Raw genomic sequence first — 18,557 nt, 5'->3', positions numbered from 1 at the left:
TCCCGAGTTTTTCCCCCATCAAACAGGTGTTCACTTGCAGTCCACCTGTGTGCGAGTGTGCTCCTCTCTCCCCCTGCACTACTGTGCCCTTGAAGGCTCCGACACGCTGCTGCTGCTGCAGAGCGACACACCTTGCAGAGAGGCAGAGACGGAGAGCGCCGGGGGGGAGAGCACATCTAGCCAGGCTCTGCGGCTGAGCAGCTAATCACCAGGTATTGGGTTCTTCACTCCTGCAGTCTTGTTTAGCATTGAAATGGGCTGTCTGCCCAGGATGATGAGGTAATGTCTAGGTTTAATGCCAATCTCCTGAACTGGCAAGACGCTACGGGTAAACACGCTCTCAGGAAGACAGGAAGTGCTCCAGCTAAAGGACAAATTGTTTATGTTCACAATCATTAGCATCATTATTATGATTTATTTTATTTTTTTTAATTATAATCAGTAGCATTATTTTGTATATTGTATTCTTGCTGCTTATATAATTATATACATTTATAATATACTATTATACTATACAATTGTCATATCACTGGTAGCCATTGTAATTTGCTGGTCTTGGACATACGGAGATACCATTGGCTGTGGTGGTCTCGTAAGGCTAGGGGTAGATGGATCCTGGAATTAAATTTGCCTTAAGATGAAGATGATTAAGATTAAGATGAAGATGTTGTTTGACCGCCCCGATCAGGCAAAGAGGAAGCCCCTCAAACCCAATCCTAACTCTCCAGTGTTCAGCAGATTAGTAAATTGCACTGTACAAGTGAAAAGGAGCTGGGGCTAGTTGCAATCAAAGGATCGTTCTCATTCATCACTTCTCCTGGGGAATCTGTTTCAATAAACAAATAGGCATTTATCAGACGTGGGAAATTAAGAGGCAGGTGGTGAAAAGGCATGCACAGACTGAATAATGCAGCACAGCAGAACGCAGTTGCATACGGGCTCCCGGTTGGCCTTACGGATGCCGATTTTCCCCAGTACCACTAGTGTGAAATGCGAGACGGCAGAATGAGCTATGACTGTCGGTTTCCCCTGCCTCGTGCTATTTTCTCTTTCTTCTTTATGTCCACGCCGAGCTGTCCTTTTAGCTAACACATTAATGATTATAAGTTATCTGGCAGAGCAAGGGAGGGCAGGAGCCCTGCAATCATTCCTGGGAGATAGTCAGACGAACGATTCTCACTGCGCAGCGAGGAGCCGACTGCCAAGGCTGAGAGCCCAATCAGTCACAGGCCTGACCAACCAAACCGGCTACTGCTTGAAACGGCTGCATGGCCTAGGACAACGTGCAATAATGTAGCTAAACACACTTGTTGCTACTGTGTCCTTTGCTAATAAGCTACTGAACAGAAAGACGGAAGCATCAAGGGTTAGTTTATGGCAATATCTGCGTGTTGATCTCCATAGTGGCCTTAATGGTAAAAAAAGTTACAAGATCCTATTGCTACCCACCATACAAAAACCTCACAGTCAAATAACTGCGTGAATAAGGAAGCCAGATAATCATCATCATCATAATAATAGTAATAAGAATGATAATTATAATAATTACCACACAAAAAAATGTAAATTAAATATTGACTGAATTCTATTTTACTAACCCTTTTACTGCATAAGAGACGTGCTTCATAGATTTGATGTAAATCAATACCGAGTAGAAGTTTTCATGTAGCGGCACTGGACAGATTAGCTTAAGAGCAAAAAACCAGTAATTAGAAAAGTACGAGAAATAATTCAACAAGAAGTTCATTTCGGGCCTGACACACACACACACACACACACACACACACACACACACACACACACACACACACACACACACACACACACACTTCGCTCTGGTATATGGATAGGGAATCTGCTTTGCAGGTAATTGACACGTTGACTAAAATGTCATTTAAGGACCTGGGCCAATCTAAACACCCCAGTTTACTTTATATACAATGCCAAGATACAGAATACTGCAATTCTTCCAATACGGAACCTGTCAAAGCAGCTATGTTCCGTTATGTTGACAGCAAATAGATAAATATATTATGTGGGATTCCTGTTTCTATGATGGTAGGAGACTTGATTCTCTAACCAATCTCGATACCGCACCTCAGAGAAAAACGCATCGTCAACAGAGGTTTGTTCGTCTGCGAGAGGAGTGTTCCCATGAATGAGGGGGCCCGAGACTCAGTGTGGTAGGAGACGGACAGCTGATTATGAGTTAATGGGGACCAGGAAGGTTGTTACTCCTAGCAAGTTGGCCAGCATCTGATGTATCGCTTAATATTAAACTAATTAGACTCAACCCTTTTGCCTTGAGAGGATGGAGCCAGGCACCTGTTTCCAATACATTTAAAATATAAAAATCTCAGACGATAATACATATGTAGTATTTTCAATTTTGCTCACAGCTTCCAATGAACAATCACCTCTTCATATTACAAACTGTGACGCACAGGTCTGCCTATGATATCAATTGTGAACCATGATGGCCATATTCCACCATGGGTCTTCTCGGATAAAGGACTGAAATAACTAACTTAACTAAATAAATACGATTAGTGAAATATTGTGTTTCACTATAGGGATAACTTCAGTTGTAAAGCTCATTCTACCAGGCACAGTTTCGTTAAATTTCTAAATAAGAGGGTGGGGGATACAAATTGTACATAATGTCCTTATTTAGCTATTTAAAAATAAATAAAGTGCATTGTGAATGTTCTCTCTACACTAATTAGAAAGGCAACGGGGGCCAACAGTATAGCCAACTCCTGTGATATGCAGCACCGACTCCGCAATATTTAATAAACCTGTCAGTAGCACCCCAGCACACCACCAGGAGAAAATGCAGAGAACATTCAGGACAGCAGACAGCCCTTCCTCGGTTTAATACAAAAAATGATTTATATATATGTATATATAACAAAACTAAAAAAGAAAAAAAAACAGATTGCACAAGAACATGATATTGAGAAGCACTCGAGGTTTAACCGGTAGTACTGTCAACCGAATTAACAGCATTTGCAGAATACAAGTCTGGTCGCTGGCCTCCTCATCTTCTAGACCTTGATACAGAAAGACTTCATTCGCTTCTATTTTATCTTACCAGCGAGGCTGTTCGTAATGTTCCGTTTGCAGGGTTTTCAAAATCCAAGCCTTCAAAAGCCACAAAGTGCTCCTGCCAGGATTTTTCCTTTGCGTGCTTGCTGCTTTTGCAGATATAAAACATGCTATTAGATCAAACTGACATAGCACTGCTGTGTGCAAGTCAGACATCTTAATATTCTTCCGATACACGACGGTGTTTGCAGGTGCGAGCTGCTGCGATTTGTAATACTGGTTTATTTCCCCGTTTGTCTACAAAACCCAAGGCTGTGCCTTAGTAAATACACATCGCTTTCGAACATTATCACAGCAAACATGAAGTACATATTTCAGGAGCTGCATCAGAGAAATTGTTTTAGTTTGCCAAACACTGCTACTCTGTTTAAAAAGGTTGGGGCTGACATGCATTTAATAACAAATGAAAATGTGTATATATCAGGAATATACACACATCAACCCAAACAGAGGTCAAAGTTACAAGCTCTGTCATTTGCATTGAGAATAGCAAATGCAGGGTAGCATATTAAATGTTCAGTGGATTATGAAATTAACAAATCAAAATGGATAACAAAGCTTTTTTTTGTTGTGTGTTAATTTTTTTGTGGTTTTATGAAATACCTACAATGGAATGAGTAAACTGTTTCCTAGCCATTTCAAAATGAATAGAAGTCTTTCTATCGGACTATGACAGGGATTAGGTTATCTTCACTGTACTTGGTTATAATAAATAAATACATTAAATACAAATATTGTAAATCAGCAGTTCCATCCAGCTGTATGTCGAGATTCATAAAAAGAAGCCCTGAACTCAAGAAGGCAAGAGAAACCTGCTTTAAAGCAGCGATAATGTCTCTTTAAATAGTTTTCTCTTCAATCACCTTCAGCTCTGCCAGTTTGTCATGCAAATACTAGGGCTTACCCCTTGTGCTGTACAGACAGATTAACAGCGTCTGTGATTTATCTTTGCAATCCCCTGTGGAGGCAATGGACTTTTTTTTTTTCTTTTTTCTTCCTCTCCACTGCAACCAACACTAGGGAGAGAAGGAAGTCAATAGCTGCAGTCTGGATCCTGGGCTAATTAATACTGCCCCTTAGGAAGATTGTATCATGTAAGTGGTTCATCACCAGGAGGAGAATATCATACTGGCTTGACGCTGGGCTATTCCCTGGCGATGACCTTAGTGGCTGTCAATAGCTCAGCCGATGACACAGCCCAGTTGATTCACTGCCAGAATTACTGAGTCATGCTCCCCCCCCCCCCCCTTCAACACTGTGTCTGGCTGTGATTAGTCATGATTAGTGCATATAAAACAATAACAAAAAAAAAAAAACTTAGGCCTCCTCTTTTTCTGCCAGTCACTGAAAACACCAGTGAGCTTAACAAGACCACAGTCAGTAAATGTCAAGAGGTCAATGACTTGTTCTGCTTTTATAAACCAGACAAGACATCGACAACCCACCCACACTATAAGCAATTCGATTGATTTGTCTTGTTTTGCTTTAAAATTTATCACCAGCATGTAGAAATATAAAACATTCAGGTATATTGCTGTCTTTTTTGGCTATGAAAAGAAATGTGCCTTTAAAGCATCCTCAAAGCAACACAATGAGCTCTATATGCAGAGGGGGTGGGTTGGGGGTTATGCATTTTACCCCAAACTGGAGCTATCATGAGCTCATACATTACAGACCTACAATTTTATCAAATACAATAACTAGCCAGGGAACTAACTGATGCAGAAAAGTTCGATTGCAAAGCTGAACATTTCAAAACGTTCTCCTCAAACTGCATTCCACCGAAAACCATCAGCTGGAATTCCAGAAACAAGGCAACAAAACAAACATTTAAATCAGAGAGACCTTCAAAACAGATGGCTACATTACGGAGAAATATTCATAACAATATTTCAACATTACCCATGCAACTTCAGGGCCAATCTGGAAAAGCATATTTGGATTAATGTTCATTATTGCAGTTGTTCATCTTTATCAGTATTACACAAACAAAACCACAACCAAAAAAAAGAGAACTCTGAAGACGCATTGTGTGTTGTGCTGTTTTTTTTTTTCTATATTAGCTCCTAGAAGGCATTGTTGATTCACTGCTCCTGGCATGACCACTGGGACTTACAGAACTTTGTTCAGTTACAGGCACAGCTGGACTCGGGGGCCGCCCGCTCTCGGGGCTGCGGTTTCAAAGGCAGCAGTACACTTATGAAGCACACTTCTGATGCTCTGGTGTTATACACGCTTAATATTTCTATGCAGAAGAACTATTGGAACAAGCCGTCAGATGTCTGGTAATCAAAGGCTACATTGTGAAGGCAATAAGGGAAACTGAAAGGATTACAACATTCCAGTTCTTTCCATAGATAAGTCAAGGTGACTATAGCTGAGGTATACTTGTACATTAATACATAACTGAACAGTTAGGATGACATTTGTGTGTGAGTGCAACTTATTTAGAATAGGCCTAAATCCTGTCTCAGCTTGGGTATTTATGAGTGAAATTCAACCTCTAACAAGTGACCAAAGTTGGCAATTTACAGCTGCTGATATAATTATGAAGACAAAAACTTCCATTCTGGTATGGGCCAAAGCACCTTCAGTCTGGCCAAACATGCTGCCTTACAATTTATGCACTTTTCTAACTTCTGTTTCAGCACAGACTTGGAAATTCTCCAAACCTCCATCTTTTACATATTGGAAAGCTACAATACGTCCGGGTACAAGACCTTGTATAACCTCCCAGCCCTTTGCAATGTTCCCATAGAGACTGTCAGCTCATCCTTTTGTATTTTGGCTACAGCAACAAAAAACGTTCTTTGAACACCTCCTCTTGCACTGCCACTGTAATTTGTTCGGCACAGAAACAAGCAACAGAACAAAATAAGTTGTTGACTATTTTAATGGTTTTCAAAATGTCTGATATGAGCCTCTGCTGAGAATGTATTATTCTTATCTACCGGTCAACCGGTCCATGCGTCAGTTCATCAACTCTATTTAGATTATTTAGTTCATTTTATATACACATCCCTGTACTCTATTCAATCAACTTGAATCTCAACAGTTTCCTCTAGACAGAACCAATATTCGACAAACTGAAATTATATCAATGATTTAAAACCGATAATTTAATGAACATCTTAAAACGCCATCCTCAGATTGTCTTAATTTAACTGTCTAGATAATTAGGGATTGTGAGATCAGTGTAAGGCTGACAGCTTTTTTTTTTTCTCCTGTAGTCAGTCTCTCTCCCTCTCCCTCTCCCTCTCCCTCTCATGCCCTCACCAATCTCCTTGGCATGCCAGTAGACTTTCTTTGCCCTACAGCTGTTGTACACAATTCTCCAAACCTCGGTCTCAGCAGATTTTAAAGAATTTATCTCTGCTTGGCAGTCTCCCCCTACAGCTGCTATTGTAGTCATATTCCTCTTCAATCCAGCATCTGGACAATGAAGAGAAAACAAATTAATATCTGGAAGAAAAAACTGCTTTACAGGAGGGATGTCCTCCTGTCAGCAAGGAGACACCTTGACAAGCTGAGAAGAAACCTTAAGTCCCCTTATAAACCATTCCGGAGAACAATGCACAACAGACAACCAACCGTAAGACGAAGCTATCGGTATATAGCCTGTAGGTAGATTAGGAATTAAAAAATATGGGGTGGGTTGGGGTAATGGGGTTGCCACTTTTCTGATCGTCTTGTATGTTGTACATTTTTCATTGAATAAATAAATAAAAAGGAATGACAAATCTAATTGACTGTGGAGTTATTTGTAGGTCTTGTTTGTGCTAGGAAAACATAGAACATCTAGTTAGTTCAGGCAGATGCATAAAAGCAAAAGTCAAAAAGTCAAGTTTCAAAAAGTTTCAAAAGTCATTCAGAAAGATCACATGGCTAAAAGGGGTTTATTACTACGGTTTATGAAATCAATCCCAAATTGATTAGTAACTTCATAGTCACAAATGATGAAAATGAATAAATGATGACTATAGGCACCTCCGCATCTACAAAAATGACTGTGTAGCCATAGTATTATTTTCGTAATATTTTCCGTTCCTCAAAATATGTTTAATAAGAAACATAAGTTTACAAACTAAAAGGAGGCCATTCGACTCATCATGCTCATTTGGCATTTCCTCGAAAGGCTTAATTTAATGTTACTAAAAAGGAAATCTTACACTGTGCAAGCCAGTGTGTTTGGATGCTGGTGTCTTGTTGCCACCGAACTGGCACAGTTATCACTCAAAAAAAGGTCAACAGGATCTTTCTTCCTCACCAAGGATTCAATTAACTGGTCAGACTTTACAAAAGCACACCTGATACAGGAGTCCCAAATGTACGAGAGGTGTAGAAAAGAACAGGAATGTGGCTGCATCACCCATTTCTACAATATGTTTAGATGCAATTCATAATACAAGTGAAGTTTAGAAGTTCAGTCTGGGGTCATTCTTCTGTCCTACCTTCATTTACAGTATCATGGAAAAAGAAAATCACTCTATTAAAGATTACCCTGAATCTTTTTAACAATTTAATTTGGATTTGGTGCATGTAATCTTTGTCAATTATTAGAAAAACTTTAAGGACCAATTTTCTGATGTTAGAAGCAATAAAGTTTTTGTACATGTAGGGGAGTGTTTGGTATAGATTACAGATAGAACTTAGATAAATTTCTGATGCACTGTAGGAGTTTCCAAGCAAATTGTATAGTTTTCAAATGACCTGCTTGCACATGTTTAGAGATGGTGAATTTGTTCTGTTGCCTTGCCTGGTTTCCTTTCTTCATTTGAACATGAAAAACAACCAAAAAAATAAGATGAACAACAATTTCACCGTCTAGAGTCGGCTGCAGTTTGGTGCGGTCTTGTGCTTATTAAGATGCATGGTAGCACATTCCCAGGGACAGGTATGAATTCTGTACAACAGAATTCTCCCACCCGCACCTCTGCACCTCAATCGCAGGATTTCCACTGGCAAATGTTTTCTGGGAACAATAAACCCCAGCGCCACCACATTCTAATGCAAAACAGATAGAAATGCCCAACAGCGGCGCAACTGCAAACAAGTCAATCGCCAGCCTGATCAAAATCAAATTACAGATTCCAGCTTAGGGCTGAAAGCAAATTTTGGACATGTCAATTGACAAAAGAGCCAGCCAAGGCTAAACTTGTACTTTTTTGAGAGGGGAAGAGAAAGCAGTCCAAAAGAAAAGACAGCAGGGAGCATAATCACAGTGTTCCTTATAAAATAAAATAAAAATAAAAAAAACCTGCCTCACCTCAAATTTGCATCAAAAAAGGAGGCACATTTTTCCTTAACAGCACTATAAACCCATTGAGAAACGTACAGTTATTTTTCTGTTCATCACAGGACAAGTGTACAATACTTGCATCAGCACTCACTTGCATCTGGCTTCCCATATTTATCAAATACTTTCAGAATGGAGCAGTTTTTAGCTGAAAAGGGCAAAGTACAATATAAATCTTATTCTATTTTTTTAAGTACTTTATTCTAGTTTGTATGCAGAATGAATCAATGTGGGTTTAAATTTTGTGCTAGAATTATAGCCCTTTTAGAGAAATTACTAGCTCAAAAATTCCACTTTTGAGAATATTCTTGAAAGCAGGGGAAGGACTGGTCTAGTCATATGCTTACAAACAGTACTTTTTAACTGGACCTCAGATCAGTAGGACACTAACCTCACCCACAACACCTTTGTGTAACCATTCTAACAAGACTTCAACTTCACACAGACAGTGAAGAACAGGACAAGAAAGAAAATACCCCTGCAACATTTTAACCTCTGTCTGTAATTTTAATGTAGCATTGCATAGAGTGGATTCAATATATTGCTCTAATAAAAGCAAAACTGAGTGGCTTAAAAGATGTCAGTGTAAATTAATTTGTTAAAGCCAACATGTCAATGAAAGAAATGTCTTGCTTTAAGGCAACTAAAACAAAAATCGGCTAGAGTTTAAAATAATAAGAACTGATTGAGCAATCCTCTTTTAAATTTTAAAAGGCAGATGTATAAACTTCACAATTTAAGCTTGAAGCCCCTGATAGTCTCCAAATCAGTGCTATGATGATAATAATAATACTATTGTTATGAGAAGCAGAAAACCACCACTAGGCCACAGCACTAAGTATGTACATTTAGAGACGCATTTAAAAAGGTGATAAAATCAACAGTCCAAAGTCCAGGAAAGCAGCCATTCAGGATCCATATAGGTAAGAAGGGTAGACTTTCATTCGCATGGATCATACACATTTCAAGAAACACAAGTGTTAACTTTTCTCGCCCTGTACTCTGACACCGGATCCCTCTGCTGAAGCCGGCTCTATGATAAATGTGACCAGAGGCAACGCAGATCACAAAATACCCAAGCAGCTTCCTCTCCCGAGTGTTTGGGAAATGGCGATGTGTCAGTCTTTTATAATTATCAGTCTTTCCACAGAAATTGCTTCCCGTATGCGGCAATGGGTGGCACAGTACTGCACACACGAACGACTGTGTGCAATTGACTGCCACAATTCGCCACCACCCATAAATATTGAAAAGGCTGCATGGGTCATTCAAGGGGCTTCATCTGGAACACATTCATTCATAGCTTGATCAACATAAATTCCTGTGTGCTACATCACACCCTTCACACTCCTTCCGAACACAGATAAACACAGCTTTTGATGTCATGTCCCCATTTAAAAGAAGCTGAGACATCGGACATAGGGGCTAAATAATAGATACTTATTTCCATCTTTGCATTTCTCATGTAAACCTAATGGAAGCCAAGAGAACATAGCTTTCATAAATATACATCCCCCTTTATTTTTTGATAAATTTTACTTAATAAATTTAGCATTTCTGAGCACAGTTCACCCAAGACCCTTCGGTATTAATCCCAACAACCTGAAAATATATTGACATACCAATACCAATAAAGCATTTATTGAACAGATATGGGCTAGTCACAAAACTAAAAGAAATGTGATAAATACCCCAGTTTGTTACACTCAGGTGTAAGTTCAACCCATTAAACATTTACAGATTTTTGTCGTTTAGTTTTCTACAGGCAAGCAGCTTTTGAAAATCTTGAAAATGCCGTCAGACAGACCATGGCTCAAACAGACGTCACCCTCGATTTATTATGACAACTAATCCAAGATTGGATAATAGGCCAGGTTGTTCTCTTTTGTTTGTTTGCATGTTTAGTTTTGTTCTTTCTTGTGTTAGGACGTTTTTTTGTGTGCCTGTCTTCTGGAACTGGGGTCTAAAAGACTTCCTTTATTCTCATAGCTTTTTGGGGGGCGGTGGGGACAGAGGGGGGGGGTATCCTGTCAGGTGCTAAATGAAAGCAAGAAAGGAGAAAGCTGTCAATTCCTGGCTTTTAATGGACTCTGCAGCATCATTACCGTCAGCACACAGGAGTGAATTGATTTGAGTGAAAAAGAAAAAGGAGGGAATCTAAGCAGACAGGGTGTCTCAAAGCAAAAAAGATGAGATCTGCAGGCTGTTTTCTCCCTTCAAGCTGAGCACAGCTTCCAAAATCAACAATCTTCATAGAACTCTTTGCTTCTCTTTACCTCTGTCAGGGTACCACCCCATGGACACATTAGTAATGTTTTACTGACAGAAAGCCAATTTTCTATAATGCAAGATTCTTTCAATTATCTGTTCCCTGCCTGAGATGCCAGATAGGACAATGTGTGTGGGAGACAGATTACAGAACAAACTGAGGGTGTGGAGAATTAAGTTATTTTTTCCCCCTTCTTTTTTAAACTAACAATTTCCTCCATAACTCTTCCTGGAGATGTCTGGTTTCCTGTTATGTTGTGAATTGGCGTAAATATGCAGTTTGTTTTTGTTAAATGGATGTTCCCTTATGATATTTTGGATTGTCAATGCAAGAAAATACATATTTATGCACAGAACAAAATGTAAAAGTTAAATGGTTACCTGATCCTTTGATTTACAAATCGGTATCTCGTACAAACTGCATATGATTTTTATTCATGCTGAAGGTTTTTGCTCAATGTGATTTTATCTTCCCCCCTCGACTAAATATTTTATCTTTTTATGGCTTTGGCTAAGACAATACTCAAGCACGTCATATTTTGCCATCCTCAAAAAGGATCTGGTAGAACTTAATACTTTTAGCAACAGGGAAACTCTGCAATAAACTTATTTTCTACATGACACTTAAGAGACGCAATTAGAAATGTTATAAGCACTCTTTATTTATAACTTCGAAATAAAGCCATAATTGTGGAAATACTCATATTGGCCCACAGATTACTTGAATTGGAACAAAATAAAGCCTACTGTTCAGTACTGGTAAAGACAAACTGTCCGTCATCATCAATCATCACTGTAATCATTTAGTACTTAAATAAATTTACAAATCATACAATCAAACATATATATGGATCTTGGACATATTAGCATATGTCCAAGATCCATCACCACTGATTAGGAGGGTTTTCAATGGGCTGCATGATTATTTTTTTTTACCTCTGGGCTTTACAACACATGACCGGCATGCCCTTCAGTTCCCTTCAGCAGGTCAGCGTGCAAAAACATGATCAGAGCTACAGGTGTTAAACGACAATGCAGTTTTGAACTTCAGAAAAGGACGCCACAAAAGGATAATTGTTAAATGACAAACCTGTGCTACAAATTGAGATGCCAAATGCAAAATAGGCCCAGCTGCCTCGAGCTTTAATTGCCTTGTGCGTTTTATTAGGACGAAATGTGCCGGCTTTGACCTGGTCGCTAATAGAAAACTATTAAAAGTGCTTTAAAGTGTGCCGCCGCCTTTAGTTCTACTTCATAACGGGATCTAAAAGCTTGAAGGAGGAGAAAAAAAAAAAATCATGTTTATTCAATCTCTTTCAGAATTTCTACTTATTATAATCCCTTAAACACATGGAAATGAGACGCTCCTAAATGCAGTGTGAAACCGGACGGCAGACACCAAGATCTGCATATCAATGCGAGCTCCAGGACTGCCATAGAGAGTGCGGTCGATGCTGGGCCAGGCCAGGGGAGCCCCTCTAACTAGCTCGGGCACAGGACGTGTAAAACAGTCCACCATTTGAAGGGGAGACCTCGGGTGTAGGGGTCAGCAGCTTCTAAAGACACTGGGGATTTAGCCAACAGAGCTGATGTCTCACTGCAATAGCACTATTCAATTATACAGGGCTGCCATACAGAGAGGCAGTGTCCAGTGAACTCATTTTCTGCTTAATGGACCCCAAAGTCACATTGCAAAATGCTTTTAACAGCTGCAAGCAGCTATGTTTGATCTTAGCATGCTTCGAGATTTCAAGCTAATTACCCTCTCAATGGCCAAATACCAATTTAAATCAAAAGTAAAATAGTTAATCTAGCCTTGAAGTGGATAAAATTATTCAATGAGATTTTCAATAAAAAGACAAGGACCCAGAAAATGCGCTTTGCTGTGTTTTGTAAATGAACGCCGTACTGGGCTTTCTGCAGCACCATCAATAAGGTGAACTTTCAGACTTATTGTTGCCATTTTGCTTTTACAGTTATAAATCACCTATGAAAATGCCACAGGACATATAAAGGACAAAATCAAGGAAATTGTGTTGTTGATGCATATGAATCTTGCAGACAAAAAAACTACAGCAGGCTATTTGGGCCAGTTTGCTGATGGGTTATTTATCAACGAACTTTATCCCCATGTTGTAAAGATCAAAGATGTCCCTCGCAAATTAGTTTCAAACATCCACAGCTCTTTGTGTAAAGACATGCCTTCTGTCCAGAGCCTTTGTATCACTGTAACGAGAATCCACTGCGCACTGATGGTCATGCAGTGGTTTATGGTGACAATCCCAATCGGGATCTTGAAAACCTCCGTTAACGTCTTTCAGAAGTCATCTTTGTTCGAGGCGGAAGAAAATGAATTCTCCAAATCTGTCCTACACAACTTTGATTCTTGGCATTTTTCAAATTGCTCTTAATGTTTTCCATTTTCTTTTTTATTACATTTTATTATGGAAGTTATAGCCAAACAGTAATAGCAGAATCACTCAATCTTTGTAGTTAAAACTTCATAAAAAACAAATTAGCATATTCTCTAAGTGCTTAGTATTAGAGGCTGATTATTTTGCACACCATGGGGAGGGCAGATCGTTCACATTTTGGAAATGGTTCACCATCTATCAAACATGTAATTCAGAAGCCATAAAAACACAGAAACCAGTTGATAACCGTTTCCAATTGTAAATGGGGAACAAGGGTTGAAGTTGGCCGGCACAGGGAGAAATTAAGGCTGGGGAGGTTACCGATTTTTTGCAGCTGTACAGAGAGGCAGACGAAGTCAAACATTCATTAAAATTCCTTGGCTACCTGATCGACTCACTTCCTATTCTAGTCTTTCCAACAAACAAACTAAAGCTGACCACATTCTCTTGTCAACTGTCTGAAAAGAGAAGAAAAAAAATGAAATTGCTAATACCCATTCTTGGGGGAGGGAGAATGGAGTGTCACTTTCCCAGCCCATCAATCTTATGTATGTACCCTTTCATGACATTTCAACTTTGCATGATGGTAATTGTACCTACAGTAACCACGTGCCACACTTGTGAAGGGGCCAGAAAGTACTTTATTAGCTTTAAACTTTGACCTGTAGGTAAAGGGTTTAAAGGCAATTGATTCAACATATTGAACAGCTAAACAAATTAACAAATACATAAATAAGGAGATACATATATTTTTGCTTAGTAAAGCCAGATTCTCATTTTATATATGAAAAATAGATACTCCATCCCCCATAAGGAATGACTCAGCACATTTTGCTAAAAAGTTTTGTACATGTTACATACACAAACCAGGAAACAGCTTTTGCTCTTTAATTTTTCTCGTTTGACACTCGTGAATAACGTAGTGGTTCCAAGTGGGGACAGAGCATCCATAAACACAAACGTGTCAGACGGGAATGAAATGACACCAGCTAGGCCGGCACCCAAATTAATTCTAAACACATCTACATAATGTAGATCAAATTCAGAGGTACATGAAATTCATCAAAAGCAGGGGGACGATCGATTGAGATATCACTTCACAGAGCTTTTCCCAAAAGCCTAATAATGCACACAAGTTGGGCTACAGCTGTGATTCACCTCTTATCTGTAATAAAGGGACTTTTCTGGAGGTCCGCTCTGAACCATTGATTGCTATTTGATCAGATGAGAGTGCAGTCTGACTTCCTTGTTACTTAAGCCAGCGTCTCATTGTTTGTCCTCAGAGACCGCGGCTTCACTCAGGCGCACAGTGTCTAGACAGTATTCATGATCCATCTGTCTAGCACAGCCGGGAAGATGGCAAACTCGATTAGAATTGAAACATTTTCTCTCCCTCTCTCTCTCGCTCTCTCAGTCTCCCTCCACCAGCGAATCAGTATTGCGACTCTGAAAATTATAATCATTGTACAGGTTTCTCAAAATAGCAGTGCCAGACTTTCATTAACATTCGCACTAGACTGCTAAATATTTTAAGTACTGTGTTGGATATATTCCATCTGAAACAAGTGTCCCACAGCACATTTGCAGTGGCAAATAATAATAATACAAAAAGAATAGGAAAAAAATGAAGAAAAAAAAAAAATCTAATTGTCAATAAAGAATTAAGAGGGAAGCGTCTAGCTGAAAGAGATGGAAATTAATTTGCCACTGTAAAGTTCCTCTCAGAAGTCCTCAAACTTCTTGAAACAAAAGCCTCTGCACATCAAAGCTTTCTGCCATTCAGACTCTACATCTTTCTACCGTCCTTCAGATTCCCATTGATCCTGTTTAGCTGGAAAAACACAGAAATGTGCTTTTGTGCCCCCAATATACATCTGAGATTTGTGGTGTACACTTTGTGTAAGTAAGCCCTTGAAGGAGCTAAGTATATGTTTAAATGGAAGCATGAAAGTAGTTTCTATAATATTTGTAACGTTTACAGAAACCAGAAAAATACAATCTAAGAGTGTTAGGAAGTAACTCAAGGTAGTTTGGAATTTGTATGTATTTTTATATTTTCTCTACAAATAGTTTTGGTATCTATTGAATACAGAACCTTGCAGTGCTGCAGTTAGATTGTGGAGTATCAAAGAACAAGAACCCGGTTAATTAATCTTATATAGGCCTAATCGTACAAAAAACACAAAACATTAAGTTGGCATTTGCCTTTGGCCAATGCGTCAGAACATCACTGGATACTGATAGCAAATGAAATGCACTTTTTAATGTCTTGAAAAGGTTTCTGGGAAAGGGCATCTGCCAAGACAGACAAATAATAAATGGACACTGGTTTTCAATTCTTAAAACAAGCAACCAATACACCATTTTAAAACATGACTGGAAAAAAGGATAGAGCACAGCAAATAAGCTTCCATAAGGACAATGACAAGTGATAGTTTAAAAAACTGCACCTCTACATCCAAGAAAACAGATATTGGGGGAGCACTGACTTAGCATCCTAAACGTTTGGGACAGAGTTACTCCCTGTGATTGGTACTTCAATACAGCGAAGCCAGACTGGGTTTTACACTGCAGACAGGGTCTCAGACTTTGATTTTACATGACAGGGGTTTGGTTTTCAATCAATGGCTTGTCGATAATACAAAAGGATAAATATACACTTCAAGAGAGGGATATCGAGCTGTAAAATCCAGACTCGTAGAGTCCCATGGACCAGTTAAACAGAACTTCCCTCCCACCCTTCTCTCAATGCTTAAAATGGAACCACACTTGGACAAGACGGTAGCAAGGAGATTGCATGCATTTAATATACAACCCCAAGCTTGACCACAAACTGAAGTAACAAGTTTGTGCCATTTACATCCATTGGTCTTCCCCAACAATCGAGGAAAGACAAAGAAACTTTTACAATATTTTCTCCAAGTCTAACCCCAAAACCATTCCGAAAGAGATGTCAACGTCTTTCCGACAGCATACAATGAAACGGACATGTCTGGCGATCAGATCTTGGAATATTCTACGCCAAGCACCTTAAAACATGTTCACAAATGTGAGGGGAAATGCTAGAGACCAATACAGTGAGACTCCCAACTGCAAATTAAAGGAACAGATGCAAACTGAACAAAGCAGCTGACAGGGCAGAGCATGAGACTTGCCGTGTGTACTTACAGTTGAAGATGCCAGGAGGCGGGTGCTGCGTTACCATTGAGCAGTTTTCCTCATCGCTGTTATCCCCACAGTCATTCAGCTGATTGCAGATTAATGAGCCTAGATGCAAGCACTTGCCATTGGTGCAGTGGAATTTGCACTCTGGAAAAGAAAAAACATACCAAAAATCTTTATCAATGAGAACAGTTATTCCATAATAGTCATTTTCAAGAAGCATAATGCACATCATGATTTATTTGAATAGGGCTGAAAAATCATTTGAATTAATATATCTTAACCACACATGCCACCACTGGCAGACCTAGAATAACTCCTTATGTGCCCATTGTGCTTCCTGTCCAATAGAACAGATCTAATATTTCAAATTATGTTTGAACAGTGCCTGTATAAGAGCAGACCACAGAAACTCAACTGAAACCTTGTAAACGTATCCTTTGTCTTCCAGGATGTCTATATTAATAGGGATTCATTTTCCAAATCACCAGATTTCCTTTTTTAACTTTATTAACTGCACACCCCTCTCCAACATGGAACTCATTTTAATTGTACATAGGACTATGATCAACAATAAATTATTAGAAGTTGAGGTCTTTACTTTACAAAAGCTATTACACAACATCCACATCTGAATTGTTTCAATGTGATCACAGTTTGTGACAACCTTATTAAAGCATTTTATGAAGTCATGATATACGTTACATTTCAAGTAGTTTCCAAAAGACACCACATTTTGATGTCAGTTCCTATAGAGATTTCTTGAATATGAAAGGAAAAAAAAGTGTTATAAAGTTCTATTTTAAAATGCCTTTTTTTTTTCAAAAGATTACACTCATTACACAGAGTTACAAGTGTCCCTCCCTGAAGGGACAAGCAACTAGGTCTACATCTTTTGATGACATGTGAACAGCAATCCCTACCCTGGGTCAGATTAAAACAAAACTTGACCAGCCTGACAATTGAAACAAAATTCCAGGTTCTAACCTTGGGATCATGCACACTATGCAGTTTATTATTAAAGCTATACATTTAAGCTGAACAATTGTTACAGTTTTATTTCATGTATCCAAGCTAGGCAACTCTTTTTATTGTCGGCTTGTGTCCCTTTAAGGACACACTAGCGATAAAGCAATGTAGCTGCCCACTCTCAAAGGGAAATGAAAACGCACAGAGAATGGGCAGCTTGTCTTCACCCCTGGTTCAGGCATAAAACTTCAGAACCCCCTGCTGCACTGTTTCAGTCCCCAGTGGCTCCTAAAACACCAGTTAAGTAACCACCGCAGTTTAGACCATTCAGCTTGGCTGCAGACAAAGTTTAACCTTCACCTTAACGGAAGCTGCAGAAGATGAGAACACACAGCTCATTAGCTTTAACGGATGGGGGTCTTGTTCAGACTTGGCCACAGGGTGTTATTGTGGGAGGCCACTGTACAAGCATATATGTTTAAGAGCAATTTACTTCACAGGTGGGACACCAGGGTTGTAGCACAAAAGCTGGGCTGTATCAACCAATGTCGAACTCAATTAAAAACTGAATAGGGAATGGGCTTCTGTTTAGCCATACCATATAAATAACAAACAGCACAGTTTAGTGGTGTGAAAAGAGCAAAGAAATAGGCCTCCATTTTAAATTGGAACTGCTACGCTGAATGAATTTAAAATATGGCTACAAAAATAATATACATTTAAATGGATTACATGATTTAACCGAAAACCCAAATGAAAGGAACAGTAAGAAACCAATTTCATCTTAATACAGTTTGAATTGTTTGTACCGACGATGGCAGTGCCAAAACGTGGACAAGATTGATGCCTCCCTCGGTTTTCAGTCTCGCTAAAATTAGCCGTATTGAATGCTTGAAAGGTTTTCTTCTTAAGAGCACATCGTGCCTGGTTTCAGGAGAGCCACGCTATCTCGCCAACAAGTCGTAGCCAAATCCACCTGTCAGTCTTGGCTAGGGAATGCAAATTTGGCTGGTGGGGGGGGAGGGGGGATTACAGTACAGTGACCTCCCTCAGGACAGGCACCTAAACAAAGTTGGAGGGCACTTGACATAAGGGAGAAATGTGCAAGCAGAAAATGACCGCACCGATCTAATATACATTGTGGTATAATAAATGAGCATGCAGGCATTTAAACAATTCCTTTCTATCAGAAGTGGTAATTGCACTACTATTCTCGTATTATTTTGCATGTAAATGTATTTTAAGATACAGAAAGGAGTCTTCCTATTAGAGAATGTAATACTGGTGATCTATATACTATCTGTCACTATCAGTCTGAGTCCTAGCAGTCAAATGCACCT

The 18,557-nt window shown here is 39.2% G+C and overlaps 1 protein-coding gene across 2 annotated transcripts in view; it reads right to left on the bottom strand.

The window, feature by feature from the left end:
• ldlrad4a (low density lipoprotein receptor class A domain containing 4a) overlaps positions 1 to 18,557 on the bottom strand; it is a 103,398-nt gene that overhangs the window by 27,707 nt on the left and 57,134 nt on the right. For both annotated transcript variants that reach the window (XM_066690877.1, XM_066690876.1), the window contains exon 3: positions 16,255 to 16,395. In XM_066690877.1, coding sequence (XP_066546974.1) covers positions 16,255 to 16,395 — 141 coding nt within the window. The remainder of the gene's footprint in view (positions 1 to 16,254; positions 16,396 to 18,557) is intronic.

This window comes from Amia ocellicauda, chromosome 18, assembly GCF_036373705.1.
Source record: "Amia ocellicauda isolate fAmiCal2 chromosome 18, fAmiCal2.hap1, whole genome shotgun sequence".
In the NCBI taxonomy this organism is placed as follows: domain Eukaryota; kingdom Metazoa; phylum Chordata; class Actinopteri; order Amiiformes; family Amiidae; genus Amia; species Amia ocellicauda.
Note: the sequence above shows the minus strand (reverse complement) of the source record. Positions and strands in the feature narration are given on the sequence as shown.